General features: G+C 40.9%; 1 protein-coding gene across 6 annotated transcripts; it reads left to right on the top strand.

The window, feature by feature from the left end:
• Window positions 1-250: 250 nt before the first annotated feature.
• On the top strand, window positions 251-17,463 carry LOC138747488 (myosin light polypeptide 6-like). Of its 6 annotated transcripts, none has more exons than XR_011347516.1 (7): window positions 251-269; window positions 368-395; window positions 6,982-7,125; window positions 7,916-8,089; window positions 12,903-12,980; window positions 13,764-13,906; window positions 17,084-17,463. XR_011347516.1 is itself a non-coding variant. In XM_069906753.1 (7 exons), exons 1-6 carry the CDS (start codon window positions 267-269, stop codon window positions 14,901-14,903), a joined length of 456 nt encoding a protein of 151 aa, XP_069762854.1. In that variant the 5' UTR covers window positions 252-266; the 3' UTR covers window positions 14,904-14,916; window positions 17,084-17,463. The 6 variants fall into 6 exon arrangements, 4 of the variants coding, with proteins under 4 accessions (XP_069762854.1, XP_069762855.1, XP_069762852.1 ...); XM_069906753.1 differs by lacking the exon at window positions 13,764-13,906 and adding an exon at window positions 14,875-14,916 and having other exon boundaries at window positions 252-269; XM_069906754.1 differs by lacking the exon at window positions 13,764-13,906 and having other exon boundaries at window positions 252-269.
• Window positions 17,464-18,160: the final 697 nt, after the last annotated feature.

The raw sequence follows: 18,160 nt of genomic DNA, 5'->3' as shown, positions 1-18,160 counted from the left end.
TGAGCCGAAGGGCCTGTATCGCACTCAATTCACTTCGGCATTGCCACTTGGATTGAACGCTCCGCCTCCTCGCAGAGTGAGAGAGTTCGGATTGGACGCTCCGCCTCCTCGCAGAGTGAGAGAGTTCGGATTGGACACTCCGCCTCCTCGCAGCAGCCTTCGCTCCAGATTGGACGTTGGTCACCTGACGGCGCGACCCGCCCCTCTCTGGTTGGAGGAGAAGAGTATCCATCTTCAGTGTTCTCAGCTGCGGAGATTAAGACACAATGGTGAGTAAGGCTCGAGAACCGTCCTCCCGCGCTCCGTTTCACTCGCTACTTTTAATGCATCAATTTCTCTTTCCCCTCCCCCCCCACCACTTCTGCAGTGCGACTTCACTGAAGATCAGATCGCCGGTAAGTTGGGACATTTCCAGCCTCTTAATCTCAAGGCTTGCAACATCCAAGGCGGCCAAATTGCCGCTCTCTCTCGAGTGGTCGTGCGAATTCCCCATCTAACCGCTCGCGGAGGTCCGAAGCCTCTTCGCCTCGTTGTGTTGCGCCTTCTAATGTTTCCATGCATTCTTATCCTGTGTCCCCTGAAGGGTTCAGGCCTCCTGTGGCGATGCGCAGAGTTCGCTCCAGCATTTACTGGGTGTTGATACTGCAGGCTGAGCGCCTGCAGACTTTGGTCTTTCACTGTCTTGTCTGGCTGAACTAGGCCGGAAGCTGCGCCCTTCCGTTTGCATTGTACGTCTCCCATCCATTCCTCCCAGTAAAACTCGACTCGCCCTCATAGCTGATGGCATTCGCTCCATATAAGGACAACTATCTCAACGTTTCACGTTATTACAGAAGCGGTGACGTGCCGTTCTGTTCAATGAGGCCATAGAAGGTAAGGATTACTCACGTCACATCTCCTTTTCCCTCCTGGGGGACGCTGCGAGACCTGCTGAGTTCCCTGTTGGTCACTGCATTCCTACTCCTGTCTGGCCGAACAGGCTGGAACCTGCGCCTTTCTGTTTGCAGAATATTGTATAAGGAAACACAATGAAAATCAGGACATTCAACTTGCATTTCGGTTAATGTTAGTTGGCAAAAGGAAAACGCGAACAGCAAAAGAAACTTTTTTATTTGAACAGCTGAAACTTAGTTTGAACTGACGCCTTTGGTTAGCAACAAAAGTTGCAGAATCCCTCCCACGAAAACTGGACTCTCCCTCGGAGCTGACGGGATTCGCTCCGTCTAAGGACCAACTATCTCGAAGTTTGACACATTGCAGAGGGTGGGGACGATGCATTTCCCCACATCACGTCTCCTGGGGGACGCTGCGAGAGCGGCTGAGTCCTCGCCCCCATTGACCGCGCTACACTTCCCCTTCTGCATCGGCGCAGCCTTGTTTTCCAAAGGGTTCCGAAGCCGACGTTCCGCCCTCGTTCAAATTCAGCTGCGAGTGGTCGGAGTGAAAAACGATATCCTTTTGCGATACGAAATGCACTGACCGGCTGAGTTTCCCCAGAGTCGTGGTTTTTCTTTCAGCTTCAGGTCGATGGGAGGAGGTGGAGTTGGAGAACGCGTCGCCAATGTCACAATCCCAGATAACATCACACTTGTTACATCCCGAGCAATTATTTGTTGTTTCCTGCTGCTCTTTTAATCATTGATTTTTCTGTTGGGAGAATTTGAAGCTTGAAAGATGAACCATCAATAATTTGGAATATCCGATTATTGTCTTTTTTTGTAAAAATTATTGTTCAAAATAAATCGTAGTCAAAAATCAGAATACGAATAGATACATAATATTTACCCCCAAACCCTCCCTCGACTACCCTCAAGAAAAGAATAATAGATAGAAGAGGGGATCAACCTACATAGCAATCATCAATAGTTTGGTGCAACCCCAATGCCTGTGGGTGGAAGAACAAAACTATTACAAATTCAGACCCATATATTTCATATACGGCCTCCAAACTTTAACAAAATAAAGGAATGATTATTACAGATTTTTTCCAATGGGATATAAGACCTCCTTTCTGAATACTCATTTTTTTTCCCCAAGGAATTGCCAAGCATTTTCTTGCCGCAGCTAATGCCAATCTCAAAAAAAGTAATTTGAAACTATCCAATTTTAATTCCAAACTCAGTTTCTTTATATAACCCAATAAAAATATCATTGGGTCAAGTGAAATTTTAAATTTAAGTAAACCTGCTGAAAGTTCCTTAATTCTATTCCAAAAAGGTTTCACTGTCTCACATAACCAAGTAGAATGTAAAAAAAAACCCCAACTTGCTTATGACATCTAAAACATAAATCAGAAGAAATAAACTTGTATTTCCTTAACTTCTCTGGAGTTAAATATAACTGGTGTATAAAATGAACTAATCTATACCTTACATTCACTAATTTAGTCATATGATCTTCTCATGTAGTTATCCAATCGTCCTGAGAAATGGATATAGACAAATCTTTTTCCCATTTAAGCCTAGATTTATAAATATCCGTGTTAAGTATTTTATGTTGTAATAAAGTGTACATCTCCAATATAAATGCTTTCTTTCCCCTTCAGTAAGCAAACTTTCAAATTTCGACTGCCTAGGCAACTGTAACGTATACCCAAAGTTATCTAAAAATAAGGCTCTAACCTGATAATTGAACAGGATATTTGAAGAAATTCTGTATTTCTCCTTCATTCTTTAGAACAAAATACCCAGCCTCATAACAATCCTCTACCAACTTGATACCTTTCTGTTCCCATATTTTTAAGAGCTGATTAATGAAAAAGAAAAAAAGTTTATTCTGATACAAAGGAGTTTTAGCCGAAAATTTACCTTCGGTACCTACAATTTCATTTTTCTTATTCCATAATTCCATTAAATGTTTCAACACTGGTAAATTGTAGCTCTGCAGAAGCTGAGAATAAAGTCATCCATCCTCTTGTTAATCAGAGACAATCAAATGTTAGCCCAAACCGGAGGTTTATCCACTTCAAACATTATGTTAATCAATTTCAATTGTGCCGATTCATAATAATGCTGAAAATTAGGAAGTTTCAATTCCCCCCCCCCCCAAGCATATTTCCAAGTCCATTTCTGCACTGACATCCTTGCTATTTTACCTTTCCATAAAAAGGTCCTCACCAAAGTATTCAAATCTTTAAAGAATTTTTGGGGGATTCTCCATGGAATAGATGGAAAAGGTATTGTTTACATGGAAAAATGGTCATTTTCACAATTTACTTGTCCTATCAAAGTTATTGGTAAATCCACTGATTTAAATCATTTCATCTATTTAATCTTAGACAATAAAGATAAATAATTCAATTCATATAAATGGATATAATTATCATCTATTATAATTCCTAAATACTTAATTTGATCAGACCACTTAAATTTTGCAATATGTTAACAAGATCTGTCCACATCTGCCAAAGGCATTATCTCACTCTTATCCCAATTAATCTTGTATCCTGATAATTCACCATGTTGTTCCAGTCTTGCTTGTAGACTCCCCAATGACTGACTAAATATATCAAAACATCATATGCAAATAAATTTATTTTATACTCATCTGCATTCAGCTTAATACCCATAATATTACCATCCTGTCTAATCAACTGAGCCAAAGGTTCAATAACCAATGCAAATAGAACTGGTGATAAAGGACAACCCTGTCTAGTTGATTTAGATAATACAAATGGAGAAGATAACTGTCCATTTGTCAGAACTCTAGCTAATGGAATTTTATATAAAGCCTTAACCCAGCCAATAAAAAGTGGCCCTAATTTAAATTTCTCCAACACTTTAAACCGATTATTATCATGCTTGTATGACTTTTACATGCATTTAACACTTAACCAACTTCATTTTCTTAGAACTGCTTTGAACAGACTTTATTTTCAAACAACCACTCCAACCTACAATGCACCCAGATTCTGCCCAACCGTGTGCATTGCTTGCTGGGGGATGTTCTCATTGCATGTGAATAAAAACAACAATTATCTCCAAGCAATTAATCCTTCTGCCCTTTACTTGAACTTAAAGGTCGTGTGGACTTTTTAATTAATTTGAAGTGGGGGGAGGGGCAATACACAGAACTGCTGGAGAAACTCAGCAGGTCAGAGGCATCTGCAGATTTGCTTAATTTTTTTTCTGAAATTTTTATTTATTAATTTATGTTTAAACATGCAATAATAGATACAACTTTTAAAAAACTGGTGTGCCTCAGGGGTCAGTGGTGGGTTCCTTGTTCTTCATTTACGTTAATAAATTGGATTAGTAAATATGCAGATGGTATGAAAATCGGAGGAGTTGTGGATGGTGACGATGGTTTTCAGGGACTGTAGAAGGATTTGGACGGCTTAGATGAGTGGGGTGAAAGATGGCAGATGGAGTTTAATACCGATAAGTGTGAGGTGCTTCATTTTGGGAAGAATAATCAAAACAGGACATACGCAGTGAAGGGGAGGGCATTGAGGAATGCAGAGGAACGGAGAGATCTTGGAATAATGGTTCATCATTCTTTGAAAGTAGATTCTCATGTGGATAGAGTAGTGAATGAAGAAGGCTTTTGGTAAGCTGGCCTTTATAAATCAAAAGAATAGAATATAGGAGCTGGGAGGTGATGTTGAGACTTCAAGGCATTGGTGAGGCCAAATTTGGAATACTGTATGCAGTTCTGGTCCCCAAATTATAGGAAGGATATCAATAAGGTACAGAGGGTGCAGAAAAGACTTACTAAAATGTTGCCTGGATTGCAGTATCGAGACTACAAAGAAAGATTGAGTACATTGGGTCTTAATTCATTGGAGTGTAGAAGGTTGCGGGGGTGGGGGGTGGATTTGATAGAGGTATATAAAATTATGGGGGGGATAGACAGAGTTTATGTGAATAGGCTCTTCCCCTTGAGGGTAGGTGAGATTGGAACGAGGGGTCATAAGTTGAGGGTTGGGGGGGGCAAAGATTTAGCAGTAACATGAGAGGAAGCTTCACTCAGAGTGATGGCTGAGTGGAACAACCTTCTGGAAGGGGTGGTTACAGGATGGTCAATTTTGTCATTTAAGAGAAGGTTGGATGCATGGATGTGAGAGGATTGGAGGGTTATGGACAGGCATCAGGTAGGTGGGACTAGTGGAGTTCACTTAAATTGGTGTGGACTAGATGGGCCGAAATGGCCTGTTTCCGTACTGTAATTGTTATACGGTTATACACATGATATTTTTACCCCTTACAACCCCGCCGCCCCCACCCACCCACCAGGAGATCAGATAACGTAACACTCTTCTATTATTTGCCATGATTCAATACAAGACCATCAGTGCGTGGAAAGAAGATTAATAATTCTGCCCCATGTATTCCAAATCAATTATTTGCCATGGTTCAGAACAACACCATCATGCATGGGAAGGAGGTTAATAATTCAGCTCCATATATTCTAAATACGGGCTCCAAGTTTTAACAAAAAAAAATATTATTATTACGTAAATTATATGTTATCTTTTCCAACAGAATACGAAACCTCATCTCCAAATGCCATCTCTGAATTCTCAAATTAGTCTCATTTTTCCAAGTAATTGCCAAACATTTTCGAGCCACGGCTAGGGCCAATCTCAAAAAAGCAATTTAAAATTTATTTAATTTTAACTCCAAACTCAAATTCTTAATATAACCCAATAAAAATACTAAAAAGTCAAGTGGAACCTTCAATTTAAAAACAGTTCCTAAATCATAAATCCGAAGGAATAAAATTATAATGTTAACTCCAAACTCAATCTCTTAATATAACCCAACAAAAATACTAAAAAGTCAAGTGGAACCTTCAATTTAAACACAGCTTCTAAAAGTTCCTTAAATCTATTCCAAAAAGGGTTTCACCGTCTCACATCACTAACTTGTTAAACTTCATGGCAACTTCTGTGTTGATTGAAGTACCTGGTTTTTTTTTAAAACACTTAATAGATTAAAAATAATTCTAATATTAATTTGGAAAAGTAAATTCCTGCCATCTTGACAGATCTGCACCCAAAGTCGACTGCCTATTTGCTCTTTATTGGAAGCTGTGTGACCTGCTGAGTTTCTCCAGCGATTGACCCCAGCATTGACAAGTTTTCATGTTTTAAAGCCATTCCCTTGTGCCTATCTGTCAAGTCTAGCAATGGTGGGAAGCTCCACATTGAAGTTCGGAAGTAGCAATTGGTTTAATTAGTTCCTGTGGCTTTCAATAATGGAGGATAGAACCATATAACAATTACAGGCCATCTCAGCCCCTCTAGTCCGCACCGATTTAAGTGAACTCCACTAATCCCACCTACCTGCTGCCTGTCCATATCTCTCCAATCTGTGCAGTCATCCAACGACAAAATTGACCACCTCATCCATAAGGTCATTTCACTCTCTGAGCGAAGAAGCTTCCTCTCATGTTACTTCTAAACTTTTGCCCCATAACCCTTAAAGTATGACCCCTCATTCGAATCTCTATCCCCCTCATAATTTTAAATGCCTCTATCAAATCCCCCTCAACCTTCTACACTCCAATGAATAAAGTCTACTCAATCTGTGATCTAGATACTGTAATTCAAGCAATATTTTGGTAAATGTTCTCTGCCCCTTCTCCACCTTATTGATATCCTTTCTATAATTTGGGGACCAGAACTGCATACAGTATTCCAAATTTGGCCTCACCAATGCCTTGGAACAGTCTCAACATCACCTCCCAGCTTCTATATTCTATGCTTTGATCTATAAAGGCCAGTTAGATTGGTTTTGCCTTTTTATATAAAAATAACACTTCACACTGTTCATTTCATGTTGCTTTAACAAACCAATCTGTTTCAATTACCAACGCTCTATGCTGGTGTCGTGCTACATTTACCCCATTGTTTTTTCAGTTGCGTTTTTGATTTTAATATTCTTCTCTGAACCTCTTGCGCTAAATTAAAACTTTTTATTGGAGTATCCAAAGAATGAATGTTTCCTTTTACTCTTTCAATACTCTGCACCTTTTCAGAATTTAAGGAGGCTTTCTACCTCTACGATCGAATTGGTGAAGGTAGGATCAGCTACAGCCAGTTTGCTGACCTCCTGCGCGCTGTTGGGCAAAATCCATGCAACGCTGAAGTCTTGAAAGTCCTTGGGAACCCAAAACCTGAAGGTAAGACCCAGACCCTTGAGAAGACTAAACTCGAGCAGGATTGAGTGGATTTTTCAGTTGTTTGGGTGGCAAGAGGAAATAATGTTAACGAGCCCAGAGGACCCCAAAACCCAGCAGCAATAGATATTCATCAAGACAAATGGTTACTTAAATAAAAAATACATCAAAATTCTGCAGAGCAAATATTATAGACAACAGTTTCTTCTCAATAATGGAATAGTTCCTTTGATCGGTCACAATACAGTAAAAAAAACAGTATCCAGCACTTATGCGGGGTTTGGAAGATGCCGGATGAGTCAATTTTTCGGTTGCTTGATTGGTGAACTAAGGGCAAGATTAAAAATGCTCATGGGGAAGACTGAATGGTGGCCTTTTTTGCAGTACGTGCTTGCAGCAATGTCTTCTGGCCTCTTTTCATGATGTCCAGAATTTGCTTTTGCATTCACCATTTTGATGTGACTTGTGTCCAGCTGATGGGCCATCTCCTGGTTTGACTTTTTTTTAAAGGGAAGCCAGGAGTCGGTGAAATTATGGTTAGAAGCAAAATTGCATAACACAAGAAAAAATCCTATAGCCTACAATTTTTCATGGTTTTATTCAGTGCTTACTTGAATGACTTTCTGCACGTACAGTCTTGTTTTGATCATTGAATTAGATAACGAAGAATTTGGTTATTTCTGACCATGCTCTAGCATGCCCCCGAATAAATGACTATTAAAAAGTCTTTGCTTGTAATCGGGAAGGTAGAGATCAGAAAAATAGGACAAAATGAACTCTTCTAATTTTTCAGATATGAATTTGAAAACGCTGGATTTTGAGCAGTTCCTTCCCAAACTTCAAGACATTGCAAGAAACAAGGAACCGGGGACCTTTGAGGATTTTGCAGAGGGTCTGCGTGTCTTTGATAAGGAGGGAAACGGCACCCTTATTGGTGCTGAACTACGTCATGTCCTGATCACTCTGGGTAATACTGGTTCAACGTTGGGAATTTTGGCCCTGCGGGTAATTGACAAAGAAGGAGCCAATCCATCTCCCAACAGTTTGATTTCCATGCATCCCTGCAACATACTCTTTTTAAAATTTAGGCACACAGCACGATAACAGGCTCACGTGCCACCCAGTTCACCTCCAACCCCCCCAGTACGGTGGGAGGAAAGTAGAGCATGGCGTGGGGGGGAGGGTGGGGGGGAGACGCAGTCACAGGGAGAATGTACAAACTCCTTCCAGGCAGGGCAGGATTCAAACCCCCATCGCTGGCTGACCGCGCTGCCTTGCATTGGTTCTCGTGTGCCCCATTTGACTCATTTTCCCCTGTCTTTGGTTTGAGGGGACAAACCAGAGCACAGAGTACATCTGTGGGTTGCAATGTGCATAGTCCTGCCCAGGGGTCAGAATTGACCCCAGGTTTCTGGAGCAGAGAAATAGGCCAGCTTGGCCCTTCTAGTCCATGCCGAACACTTTCTCCCACCTAACCCCACTGACCTACACTCAACCCGTGACCCTCCATATTCCTTTCCCATCCAACCTCCCCTTAAATGCTGACATCGAGCCTGCCTCCGCCACTTCGTCTGGAAGCTCATTCCACACATAACCACTCTCAGTAAATAAGTCTCCCCTCACATTTCTTCTAAACCTTTGCCCCCAACTCTCAGCTCATGTCCTCTTGTTTGTATCTCCCCATTTCTTAAAGGAAAAAGCCTCTCCACGTCAACTCTATACCCCTAATAATTTTAAACATCTCAATCAAATCCCCTCTCAACCTTCTACGTTCCAAAGAATTAAAGACCTAACTTATTTAACATTTCCCTATAACTTGGATCCTGTAACCCGGCAATATTCTCATAAATATTTTCCACCCTCTCTCCAATTTGTTGAAATCTTTCCTATACTTTGGTGACCAAAACTGTAGAGAATACTCTCAAGTATGGCCTCACCAATGCCTTTAACATAGTCCATGCCAAACACTCTCCCACCTAAACCCACTGACCCATATAACAATTACAGAAACAGGCCAACTTGGCCTAGACTCAATGCTCTGATTTAATAAAGACTAACATACCATAAGCTTGCTTCCACCATCCTATCCACATGTGGCTTCATCTTCAGGGACCTATGTACCATTATTCCTAGATCCCTCTGTTCCACTGCACTCTTCAATGTCCGACCATTCACCATGTATGCCCTATTTTGATTAGCTCTACCAAAATGTGTAACACCTCACATTTGCCTGCATTAAATTCCCATCTGCCATCTTTCAACCCACTCTTCTAACTGGCCTAAATCCCTCTGCAAGCTTTGAAACCTTTCTCCACTATCCAGAGTTTTATCTATCTTAGTATCATCCGTGTACTGATTCATCCAATTTACCACTCCATCATCCAGATCATTAATGTATACGACAAATGGTAATAGGTCCAATACTGAAACCGAGGCTCACCACTCGTCACTGGATTCCAATCTTCCATTCAACCATTGTTGAAACTATTTTACTGCTTGAATGTTAAAAACTAATGATTGAACCTTCCCTGAGGAACCTATCAAAGTCCTTACTAAAGTCCATATAGACAACATCCACTGCTTTATTCTCATCAACTTTTCCAGTAACCTCCTCAAAAAATTCAATAAGGTTTGTCAAACATGATTTTTGACTTTCCAAGTCAAACCCTGCCTATCCAAATATACCATCTCTAAGAATACTTTCCATTAACTTACCCACCACTGATGTCAGGCCTATAATTACGAGATTTACTCCGAGAACGTTATGTAAAAAATGGATGTACATGAGCCACCAATCCTGTTTACTAATGACATTTAAAATGTCTCCATTAAAGCCCCTACTATTTCTGCACTAACCTCCCTTAAGGTCCGAAGGAATATCTTGTCAGGACCTGGAGACTCATCACCTTTATTTTCCTTAAAAGGATCAGAACTTCCTCTTTAATCATCATCATTTCTACAGCTTCCTGATTTATTTTCCTTGCTTAAATATCAATATGAAGTTTAATAGCGATTAGATGGAGTTTAGTATCGATAAGTGTGAGGTGCTTCATTTTGGGAAGAATAATCAAAACGGGACATAAGCAGTGAAGGAGAGGGCATTGAGGAAGAGAGAGATTTTGGATTAACAGTTCATCCTTCTTTGAAAGTAGATTCTCATGTGGTGAAGAAGGCTTTTGGTAAGCTGGCCTTTATAAATCTAAGCATAGGAGTTGGGAGGTGATGTTGAGACTGTTCAAGGCACTGGTGAGGCCAAATTTGGAATACTGTGTGCAGTTTTGGTTCCCAAATTATAGGAACAATACCAATAAGGTAGAGAGGGTGCAGAGAAGATTTACTAAAATGTCTGGATTGCAGTGTCTAGAAAGATTGAGTAGACAGGGTTTTTATTCATTGAAGTGTAGAAGGTTGAGGGGGGATTTGATAGAGATATTTAAAATTATGAGGGGGATAGACAGAATAGATGTGAATAGGCTTTTCCCCTTGAGGGCAGGTGAGATTGGAACGAGGGTCATAAGTTAGGGGCTAGGGGAAAAAGGTTTAGGAGTAATGCAAGAGGGAGAGGGGTGTCTGAGTGGAATGACCTTCCAGAAGAGGGGGTCAATTTTGTCATTGAAGAGAAGGTTGGATGATGGAACAGATGTGAGGGGATTGGAGGGTTATGGATAGGGAGCAGGTAGGAAATCACAAATCGGTGCAGATTAGAGGGGCTGAGATGGCCTGTTTTCGTACTGTAATGGTTAGATGATATCCTTCTCCTTAGTAAAACTATTCAAAATCTCCCCATCTCCTCTGGCTCCACACAAATCCTCTAGGGGACCAATTTTATCCCTCACTATCCTTTGGCTCTAAATATATGTGTAGAAACCCTTTGGATTTATTTTCCCTTTACTTGACAACACAACCTCCTTATCTCTTTTCGTCCTTTCTAATTTCCTTCTTAAGATTCTTTTTATTCTTTAAATTCCTCTCACACCTCATTTGCTTCATGCTTGTCTATACAAAGACCTCTCTTTTTCTGAACCTTATTTCCAATAACCCTTGAAAACCAAGGCTCCCTAAAACTTTTAACCTTTCCTTTCATCAACGTAACATTTCACCTTTGAGTGCCCTCCATTTTCCTTCTCATAAAACAATTTATCACCTTTCAAATCATTCTCATCTCAAAATTAGCCTTTCTCCAAACAAAAGAAATCTCAACCCTGGGTCTCAGACCCATCTTTCTTCATAATTATTTTGAAACCAATAGTATTGTGACCCAAAGTCTCCCCTCTGTTCACCTGATTTCCCCCCCCCCCATCTCATTTCCTTGTGGCAGATTCAACACCACCCCCTTTCTAGTTGGTACCTCTATATATTGATGTAGAAAACAATTCCACATTCATTTGACGGACTCCAAACCATCCAAGCCCATTTAAAGTGTGGGCGTCCAGTCAACGTGTGGAAGGTTTAAAATCTCCCACAATCTCAACCCCGGTGCTTACTATTAATATCTCCTATTTCCTTACAAATTTGTTCCTCCAGTTCCTTCTCCATATCTTTCCCACTCCTCAATTCCACCCATAGTGCTTCTCTTGATGGGCCCCTCCAGTCTATCCTTCCAAAGCTCTGCTGTAATACCCCCTTCAAACAAGCACCTATCACACCTGAAGCAAAGTTTAGTTGTCAATCACTCCCCTCCTACACCCATGTTTCACTAACGATTTTCAAAATGGACTTCTTTAGTTTGACAGAGGAGGATATAACTACTGAAAGATGGGATATATTCAATGAATTATCTTTTCACCTAGTGGTTTTTGGTCGACACATTCAATGTTTCTACTGATGTACACAAGGCTTGCAGTTGTGAGTGACGTGGGACTGAATGACCTGACTTGGCAATACTCGAATCTGCAAGGTTTCAAACCCTGGCACAGCAATCACAGTATCTGCCGACTTTTCCTGTGTAACCAGAAAAAAATCCCCTCACATCCGTGCACTTATCCAACCTTCTCTTAAATGACAAAATTGACCACCTATTCCAGAAGGTCGTTCCACTCAGACACCCCTCCCTCTCTCGTGTTACTTCTAAACTTTTTCCCCCTAGCCCTTAACTTATGACCCCTCATTCCACTCTCACCTACCCTCAAGAGGAAGAGCCTATTCACATCTACTCTGTCTATCCCCCTTATAATTTCAAACACCTCTATCAATTCCCCCCTCAACCTTCTATGCTCCAATGAATAAAGACCCAGTCTACTCAATCTTTCTTTGTATTCTAGGTACTGCAATCCAGGCAACATTTTAGTAAATCTTCTCTGAACCCTCTCTACATTCTTGATATCCTTCCTATAATTTGGGGACCAGAACTGCACACAGCATTCCAAATTTGGCTTCACCAATGCCTTGAACAGTCTCAACATCACCTCCCAGCTCCTAAATTCTATGCTTTGATTTATAAAGGCCAGCTTACCAAAACCCTTCGTTACCACCACCAATTTTTATCAAAAATTATTAATAATTCTCTATAGAAACCAATATATAAACTTCTTGCCGCCTGGATTTATGGACCAAGTCGATCACATCTTTACCACAGTACCATGGGACTACACGTCGTTCCAATCGACTGGAATGGCTTGGGTGTGGGTTGGCAAATAATTAGTCGTCGTCTTCTCCACTTCTGTTCCCACTTCCATCCTTTGGAGCTCTCTGGCTGCATCTCACACAGCCAAAAGGTCAATTACAATCAATAGATTTGGACCACAGCAAGTGTTTTACAGCACTTTTTGATGAACTCCTAGGGGAGAAAATGACAGAGGAAGAAGTGGAGACACTGGTCGCAGGCCACGAGGATGCCAATGGCTGCATCAACTACGAGGGTAAGTTCCGTCCTTGATAAAGAGTGAAATCACTCAGCCACCATTTTTTTTTGAGGGAGGGAGCTGTAATTGGAATGATTCATGATCCAGAAATCTGTGGAGCGTTGGTTCGTGTTAACCATATAACAATTACAGTACAGAAACAGGCCATCTCAGCCCAGCGAGTCTGCACTGATTTAAGTGATCTCCTACCTGCTCCCTGTCCATAACCCTCCAATCCCCTCACATCCATGCACTCATCTCACCCTCTTAAATGACAAAATTGACCCTGCTGCAACCACTTCTTCCAGAAGGTCATTCCACTCAGCCACCACTCTCTGAGTGAAGAAGTTCCCTCTCATGCTACTGCTAAACCTTTGCCCCCTAACCCTTATGACCCCTCGTTCCAATCTCTCCTACCCTCAAGGGAAGAGCCTATCGCATCTACTCCCCTCATAATTTTAAATACCTCTATCAAACCCCCCTCAACTTTCTACGCTCCAATCAAAGACCCAGTCTATTCAATCTTTCTCTGTATTCTAGATACTGCAATCCAGGCAACATTTTAGTAAATATTCTCTGCACCCTCTTACCTTATTGATATCCTTCCTATAATTCGGGGACCAGAACTGCACACAGTATTCCAAATTTGGCCTCACCAATGCCTTGAACAGTCTCCACATCACCTCCCAGCACCTATATTCTATGCTTTGATTTATAAAGGCCAGCCTACCAAAAGCCTTCTTTACCACCCTATCAAAAAAAGGAATAATTATTACATAAATTATACATTATCTTTTCCAGCGGAATACGAGACCTCATTTCCGAATGCTGTCGTTGAATACTCAAAATTCTTCTAAGAAATTGCCAAACATTTTCTAGCCACGGCTAAGGCCAATCTCAAAAAAGCCATTCGAAATTTATCTAATTTTAACTCCAAGCTCAAGGTGTGTTTCCTTAATTTCTCCGAAGTATAACTGATGAAGAAAGTATAATGAACCAATCTGTACCTTACATTTACAATTTTAGTCCTCGCATAGATTCATCCAGTCATCCTGAGAGATAGATATGGACAAATCTTTTTCCATTTTAATTTAGATTTATAAACATCTGGCTTAAGCATTTTATTCTGCAATAAACCGTACATCTCAAATGTAAATCCTTTCTTACCACCATCAGTAAGTAAAATCTCAAATTTAGACTGCCTGGGTAGCCATAATGGACACCCAAAATTATCCAACAATAAGGCTTTAATTTGATATTAAGAAAAAAGTATTCGAAGATATTTCATTCTTTGGAGTGAAATAAAATATCCTGCTTCATAACAATCTTATACTAATTGAATTCTTTTCTGATCCCACAACTTCAAAAGTTGATTATTAAGTGTAAAAGCTTATTTTGAAATTTTACCTTGAGTGCCTTGCCTATAATTTCATATTTATAATTCCATTAAATGTTTTAACATGGGCAAATTATAATTACTTAATAACTGAGAGTTCCATCTATAAACCAACTGATTCATCTTCTTCTCCCCAATCCGAGATAATTTAATATCAGCCCATTATCAAAGGTTTATCCTATTAATAAATTTCAACTGTGCTGATTCATCATAACTCTGAACCCAAGTTCATCTTGGTCTCTCCCGTTGCCCTGATGCATGTTCTCACTGGTTGATAAGTGGATCCGTTTTCAAGCGGCTGGGCTTGGATGCCATCGAAGTGGGAGTTCGTAGTGGTTAGTTGAACAGATTTTGAGTTGCGTTGAGCCCGAGTGTTTGGGTACTTGGCTTTACTGAAGCAGTTCGTTATCCAAGTCCTCAGTAATTCTTGGGGTAGCTGCACGTCAAAAAATTTGGTTCAATTTGCATTGCTTTTTATCCCCCACTTAGTTTAACTTTTTCTTTCCTCTTTGACAGCTTTTATCAGGCACATCATGTCTGGGTGAATAGCACGCCATGGTACGCTCCCTTTGACACTTTCCCCGCCCACCCTGCCAATTTTTGTCCCTAGTTCTTTTGGCATGTTCTGCATGTGGCTTATTTTAGGTGTGGTTTACTTTAAGGAAGGGGAGGGAGGAGGCTGGTATCTCTGGTTCTTAACTAAAACTTCTACAAGCTAAAGAAAGACCATTTGAATCATGACTTTTATTCTTACATCTGTCAGCCTGTTGATGTTTGAATGGAGGGTAGTGTTATACCCATGCAACCATTAAAGTACGGAAACAGGCCATCTCGGCACCGATTAAGTGATCTCTACCTGCTCCCTATCCATAACGCTCCATTCCCCTCACATCTATCATAGAGCATGTTTAAATATAAAACCATATAACAATTACAGTACGGAAACAGGCCATCTCGGCCCCTCTAGTCCACTCCGATTTAAGTGATATACCTGCTCCCTGTCCATAACCCTCCAATCCCCTTACATCCATGCACTTATCCATCCTCTTTTAAATGAGAAAATTGACCCTGCTGCAACCACCTCTTTCGGAATGTAATTTCACTCAGCCACCCCTCTCCCTCTCATGTTACTTCTAAACTTTTGCCCCCAACCCTTAACTTATGACCCCTCGTTCCAATCTCACCTACCATCAAGGGGAAGAGTCTATTCACATCTACTGTATCTATCCCCCTCATAATTTTAAACACCTCTGTCAAATCCCCCCTCAACATTCAACACTCCAATGAATAAAGACCCAGTCTACTCAATCTTTCTTTGTATTCTATATACTGCAATCCAGGCAACATTTTGGTAAATCTTCTCTGCACCCTCTCTACCTTATTGATATCCTTTCTATAATTTGGGGTCCAGAACTACACACAGTATTCCAAGTTCTGCTTCACCAATGCCTGAACGGTCTCAACATCTATATCCCAGCTCCTATATTGTATGTTTTGATTTATAAAGGCCAGCATACCAAAAGCTTTCTTCACTACTCTATCCACGAGATTCCACTTTCAAAGAACGATGAACCATTATTCCAAGATCTCTCTGTTCCTCAACGCCCTCCCCTTCACTGCATATGTCCTGTTTTGATTATTCTTCCCAAAATGGAGCACCTCACACTTACTGGTATTAAACCATCTGCCATTTTCTAGCCCACTCTTCTAAGCCATCCAAATCCTTCTGTAGTCCCCGAAAACCATCGTCACCATCTAGAACTCCCCCTATTTTCGTATTGTCCGCATATTTACTAAACCACTCCACCAATCAAATCATTAACGTAAATGACAACAAGGGACCCAACACTGAGCTCTGAGGCACACCATTAGTCGCTGGCCTCCATTATCCACCATTATTCTCTGGCATCTCCCTCTCTAGCCACCGTTGAACCCATCTGACTACCTCAACATTAATACCTAGCGTCTGAACCTTGCATGTGGAACCTTATCGAAGGCCTTACTGAAATCCATATAGACTACAACTACTGCTCTACCCTCATCTACCTTCCTAGTCACCACCTCAAAAAATTCAACAAGATTTGTCAAACATGACTTTCCCCTTCTTGGGTGTCCCTGATCAGTCCCTGCCCCTTTAGATACTTATACCTAAGAAAACTTCCCCCATTTTAAGTTTATTTTGGAAAAATGTGTGCCAAGATCATCCTGATTTTTTAAAATGGATTGTATTGGATGTTCTATGCAATTGGTAAATTGCAATGTTTTTATTTTGGAAGAAATTGATCTTGTTTCTGCACCAGCGTTGAATGGTTATCTCTGGCAGAACAAAAATCCCATCCAGTGGATTCTGTGGCTAATATGGTCTTCCTTTGGTGTTAAATGGGCTGCTGTGATGTTAATATGTCTTCAATAATCTATTGATAGGAACTGTCATCTTTTCTGCTCCTTTATCCAGTTAAGTGCAAACTGGATTCCTGACTGGGATTGGGGATGGGATGAGAAAGTTCTAATTAAATCCAGTTTTGACATTTACTCCTTCTTTTGGGGCAGGGAGTTTGCAGGGAAGAGAAATTTGTGACTGGTAACTCGATGCGAGCTGGAGTAAAATTGGGATCATTCTGCACATTTATACCTTTAACTCCTGCTTGTGCGCATATAATTTTGCTTTTAATCGGAACCTTTCTTCAATTGAATAATTTAACATCTGCTTTCTTTTTTTTCACAGAATTGGTCCGAATGGTGATGAATGGCTGAATTTTAAGTGCCTTTTCTACTTTCGACACAAAACTTTTTTTCTCTAAGTGAATGATTTTCCTGTGCACTGATGTATGTAGGCGAGAGAATAGATGCCCTAAAGGGTTGACTAGCTGGCGAGAGGAAATCGTTCCCTTCTGCGTTGCACCCGTCTGGATCTTCTTAGTAGCAAAGCCTCCCACGCGGTTTGAGTTGAGTGACTCAGCTTCCTCCTCCGTGTACACATGCATAGGGACACAAACACACTTTGTACCAAGGATGCCACGGGCCCAGATTGTATCTGCACATTCCCTTTATAAATCTGAAATACTTTTGTTGCTTCCAGGTCATTAAAAAAATCTGAACCGTTAATTCCGGGTTTGTCTACTTCCTGATACTTTCTAAATCATGTTGACATTCGCTCTTCCAACCAGGTCGTTGCGGGATAGTCGTGCTGAGGCCATTGGGCCAGGGTGTATTTGCATCCCATATTGGCAGAGTTCTCATCTGGAATTTAAAAATCATGAGGGGATTGGGGCTGGCCTGGTGCACCGTTTACAGCGATCAGCACTGCCCTGCCTGAAAGGAGTTTGTACGTTCTCCCTGTGACCACAGGGGTTTTCCCTGCCCCCGCTATTCAAAATGAAGCAGGTGGGTGGGGGGGGGGGCAATTGGGTAACATGACTTATGGGCAGAATGGCCTGTAACCGTGCTGAATGTCTAGATTTTTTTAAAAGTTGCATCTGTTATCTCCATTACCATTGCTTTGTAAATCCTTACAGAGCATTATCAACTTTCTAAATCCATGTAGTGCATATCCAATCCTAGCAGTGCATATGCAATCCTTGCAGTGGGCACCAGCTTTACAAATCCTTGCGCTGCATTTCCAATACTTGCATTGCATACCAGCTTTCCAAATCTTTGCAGTGTATATCCAATTCTTGCAGTTCATATCAGCTTTCAAAATACTTGCAGTGTATATCCAACCCTTGTAGTTTATTCCAGCTTTCAAAATACTTGCAGTGCACACCAGCTTTCCAATGCTTTACAGAGCATAACCAATCCTTGC

Source organism: Narcine bancroftii, chromosome 12, assembly GCF_036971445.1.
Source record: "Narcine bancroftii isolate sNarBan1 chromosome 12, sNarBan1.hap1, whole genome shotgun sequence".
Lineage (NCBI taxonomy): Eukaryota > Metazoa > Chordata > Chondrichthyes > Torpediniformes > Narcinidae > Narcine > Narcine bancroftii.
Note: the sequence above shows the minus strand (reverse complement) of the source record. Positions and strands in the feature narration are given on the sequence as shown.

Bases quoted from the DNA above. Each gene is read 5' to 3' on its own strand.
- LOC138747488 (XM_069906752.1), top strand. From the start codon at position 1,273: ATGCATTTCCCCACATCACGTCTCCTGGGGGACGCTGCGAGAGCGGCT. The intron at 1,451-6,966 runs ATATCCTTTTGC...CTCTTTCAATAC, and splicing joins AGTGGTCGGAGTGAAAAACG to TCTGCACCTTTTCAGAATTT. The intron at 7,126-7,915 runs GTAAGACCCAGA...CTAATTTTTCAG, and splicing joins TGGGAACCCAAAACCTGAAG to ATATGAATTTGAAAACGCTG.